Source organism: Apaloderma vittatum, unplaced genomic scaffold (genome assembly GCF_000703405.1).
Source record: "Apaloderma vittatum isolate BGI_N311 unplaced genomic scaffold, ASM70340v1 scaffold22676, whole genome shotgun sequence".
NCBI classification, from domain to species: Eukaryota; Metazoa; Chordata; class Aves; order Trogoniformes; family Trogonidae; genus Apaloderma; species Apaloderma vittatum.
This window is the reverse complement of record NW_009722573.1, coordinates 1-4123: the sequence shown is the minus strand read 5'-3', so window position 1 is coordinate 4123 and position 4123 is coordinate 1. Positions and strand designations below refer to the sequence as shown.

Below are 4123 nucleotides of genomic sequence, written 5' to 3'. Positions count from 1 at the left end.
GTATCAAATTAACTTCTCATTCCTGATGATAAAGTGATTTTAAACCCCGTGCTAGCTGGCTATAAATTATTTTTTCCTTTATGTAGAGACAATTTTCTTCCCCTTCTTAACATTTTCCTGCACACAGAGATGAGCCTTTTTAGTGTACTCTGCACTACACCACTACCCCCCAAAAACTGTGGCCTCCGGGTACCCTGCCAGCACAGAAATGAGAACGTGAAAGACATTAACGATTTCTTTTTTACGCTGACACTTTCACGCAAGAAGGCCCAGGTACCGCACCGTGGATTTGCAACGGCAGCATTTCATGACGTGGATGAGCACGAAGTCTGGGAAAAAGGCAACATCGTGTCAGTACAGCTACATCAAAGTGAGATGTTTCCATCCCATTGGGAAAGAGCAGGTTTAATCTTCAGTCAAAGGTAGCTTTGGTTACAGACAGGAGAGCTAACACCCCAGTGCCTCAAAGTAAGAATCTCCCCTCACTTGAAAGGTAACCAATTCCCTGCCACATGCACATATATGGTTAAATCTTCTGTCAGGTAGGGCAATTTAAAAAGTTTCACCTCCCGCTGCCAGACAAAGCTTAGGGATGACGGCAGGCACTCTGCCCACCTCAGTCACCTGCAAATATCATGAGGTTTGTTTGGTTTACAGCCCTAAAATAAATTGTGATAATAAAATCCAGCCCCCACATGTCAAAATGAAGTGCACTAGATGAGGTTACTCACTAGACTACTGCCTAAGGAAAGCGAAGCCCTTCTGAAACAGAGGGTTGGAGCAGAGAGAAAATAAGAGGAGACAGCAGAAGGCAAAACTATTTACATCATTGAAGATTGCAGGGAAAATCCTCCATTCTTAAACCAAAAGTTCCTCTGCCAGGTTAACACACAGACACATCTACAGGTTGTCCCTGACCAGAGAAGCTGCCCCCACTGCTTCAAAGCAGCACCTGTAACACACGCAAATCATCATCACAGCACGGGTGGCAGAAGTCAAGTCATAAAAATCCCACAGCAAAGCTGGCAAGACTATCGACACAAGCCTAGAACAACATACACACAGCACACAGTCAAAAATGTTGAAGGATTCAGTGCAGACCCTGACAACAGACAAGCACAAACAGCGGCCTCCTCAACCTTCTTGTCAGGGAAGCCAGAGAGAAGAGAGGAGCCTGAAACTGGATGAAGCTCCACGTTGCTCTCGGACAGACGAAAGAAAAATGGGAGCTTTAGGCATTTTTTGAGCCAAGTTTTCTTCACCCTAACAAAAAGCCTACACTCAAGCAGACCTGTAGAGACTGCTCCACATCTCGAATTATCTCCTGAAGGAACCAAGAAACGAGATGGTTTTTCTCCAGCATAAAACACGCCACAAACAAACCACGACCCACAGTTTCAAGTAATCCTTGGGTGAAGAGTCAAGAGGACGCTGCAGCAAACCAGGCACAAAAGCTTCAGTAACCACAGCAAAGAGCAGAGCTGAGCCCACCATAAACATTTACATCACAGTCAGGAGCACCGTTCCAGATACCAGCAACAAGAACACTACAGGCCACATCTATAAAGCTTTTATTTTGGAGAGAGCAGCTTGGTTTTACACAGATTTATTAGATTAATCCTTACCTATTTCCTCCCAAAGCAACTCCACCAAACAAACACCATATAAGAGACTAATAAACCAAACCAGAGTCATCTTCCAGGAAAAATTACACTAAGGCAACACAGAATTCCTGTCTACTTCTTTTAGGACCTAAGTCCCTGATCTGGCAGAAACAGTGAGGGGAAAAAAGGGTATGAAGGAAAAACAAACATCTAGGGGACGATCAGATCTACATGAAGCACTGGAGATTTATAACGAATTATTGCTAAATACTTTCAACAGAATAAAACCCAAGCAAATTAAAGCAATGGAACAGGCTAAAAAACCCATTCTCAGCTTCACAGAGCTCAAAACCCGACCACCACTCTAACAGTAGTGAAAAGAGACAATCAGCCTGCAGGATGATGAAACATCTGGAGGGACCCAGCACTGTCTGAGCTACGTTTGCTCTAATTTGACTTCTTTAGTACTAAACTGAGAAGAGAAGCAATTAGTACATAAGCTAGATCTAAGAGCTGCTATTCCAGTTTGGAGAGATCATAAATACTATCTCCCACTGAAGCTTGATAAAGTATGTAGGCAGAAGAAAAAAAGGTAATTCTACCGGGGAAAAATGAAGACTATTATATTTGAAAAACAAGCTTGACAATACACGAGAAAAGGGAGAGACTACCTCTACAGTGTAAGTGTGTTATATGAATTACCAGCTGAAAAAAACCCTGGGGATGTGGGAGGGGAAGCAGCTTGTAAAGCATCTACGAGCATGGGGAGCAATCCCTGCGGAAAAGGGACTTGATAACCACATCAAATCTTTCCCCTCTCGTTTTCAGTTGAGAAGGAAGCACTGAAATTAAGAGGGAAAAATGATACTAAATTTACTGAATATCAGAGGCACCAAATGTTCAGACAAAAAAGGAAGTACTGGTGATCCCAAACAGGATGAGCTAAGAAACACAGCTCACAGCACTGTAGCTGCTTGAGCACTTGCCCCAAAGCAATGAGCAGCCTGCGAAGGCACGCAGTACCTGGGACGGATCTGTCACCCGCAGCGTGACCACATCTTCACTAGTGTATTTGATAAACAAATGGTTCTCATCCAAAAGCTGCATCTTCCACATGCGGAGCTGCCTCAGCTGATCAAAGTACTGGAAAAACCTTCTTTTTGCTATAGCGCTCCCATCCTGCTCAGCCCTTCTCCACAGGTACACCAGCAGCCTGTGCTTCAAAGAGTTAATGAAGGGCTCTTTGTAGGGGTTGGCCATCCCAGTCTGAGTGTCCCGCTGCACCTCGGGATACACTGCAGACAGGGTCAAGAGATCATCCTCATAGCAGAAGCGTCCAATAGTCCGTACGTCGATGAACGTACCCTCGGGTGTTACCTGAAAGACATGAATAGTCTGTTGCTGCACAGAGAGAATGGCCAAGATGTTCTTATAGAGGTACAGGCCCTGGTTGTGAGACAGGATGACCTTGTCACATTTGAAAGTCCGCGTGTCACAGAGTCTGCCCGTGTGAAGGTCTATGATATGCAAGGAATAATCCTCCAAGGGGGACCGGGGATTTGGGGTCACCGACTCACTGTTGCGGTAAACCTCGAAGAAGGGAGGGTGTGGCTCCTCGGGCAGGTAGGCGGCAGAGCCCACGATCACGTACTGACAGTCGTCGGTGAACAAGCTGCACTCGCGGTTCAAGTGCTCCCCGTTGGAAGCCACGTTGGTGATATGGAGCAGGACAAAGAAGCGTTCAAAGAGCCGCCCCCGGATGTTGACAGATCTTTGGTCATTGCCATTAGCCAGGATCTCTCCCTCATAGCCTTGCAGGAGGTCTTCTGCCGCCTGGCAGCCTTGATACTCGTAGATCTCCAGAGAGGTCTGGTCAGAGGAAAAGGCGATGAAGTAGCGACCATCGGGGGAGAATTTGCGCAAGAAGCAGGGTGGCTTCTCCACGTTGACCACAGTGAAGTTAGGGAAGACGTTCTGGTGGAAGACACGGACTTGGTGCCAGTCGGCTTGTCCCGAGCTGATCCGGCGGCGCTCCAGGCGGTGGATGACATTCTGGTTCTGGATACGGCGGGGCCGGATCGTGGGGGCATCATGGTCCATTCTCAGAGCCCTACTTCATCTTCACCCTGCTGGAGAGAGGACACATACGTGTCCTGGGATCACACAGAAACAGGGAGAATTCAGAGTACGGAGAGACCTGCTTGCAGCGATGGGGTGGGCAAAAGCCCTGTAGCACCCAGGGAGCAGTGGGGGCGTCAGCTCAAAAATGCAGACATGTCTTTGGACACGGTGGCAACGACACAAGAGGACACTGGGGAGAGATGGAGAGACTGGGAGAGAGAACTCAGTGGGAGGTACCAGGGAAAACAGGGAAGCCAGAGGGAAACCCAGTGCACCAGGGGGCGACTGGATCTGCAGGCCCGTCCGCTCCTAAGGGAGATGCCGAAGGGGAGAGCACGGGGAGGGGATGGAGGGAGCTGGGGAGGGGGTAGGCACAGATGGGCACCAGGGGAATGGAG

The 4123-nt window shown here is 47.9% G+C and overlaps 1 protein-coding gene across 1 annotated transcript in view; it reads right to left on the bottom strand.

Annotated features, from left to right (window-relative positions):
• The window catches only part of DET1 (de-etiolated homolog 1 (Arabidopsis)), a 10011-nt gene extending 6284 nt beyond the window's left edge, over nt 1-3727 (bottom strand). Inside the window, 1 exon segment of the mRNA XM_009871822.1 lies at nt 2628-3727. Within this exon segment, the coding sequence (XP_009870124.1) occupies nt 2628-3704 (1077 nt within the window). The 5' untranslated portion in view covers nt 3705-3727.
• Between the last annotated feature and the right edge of the window lie 396 nt (nt 3728-4123).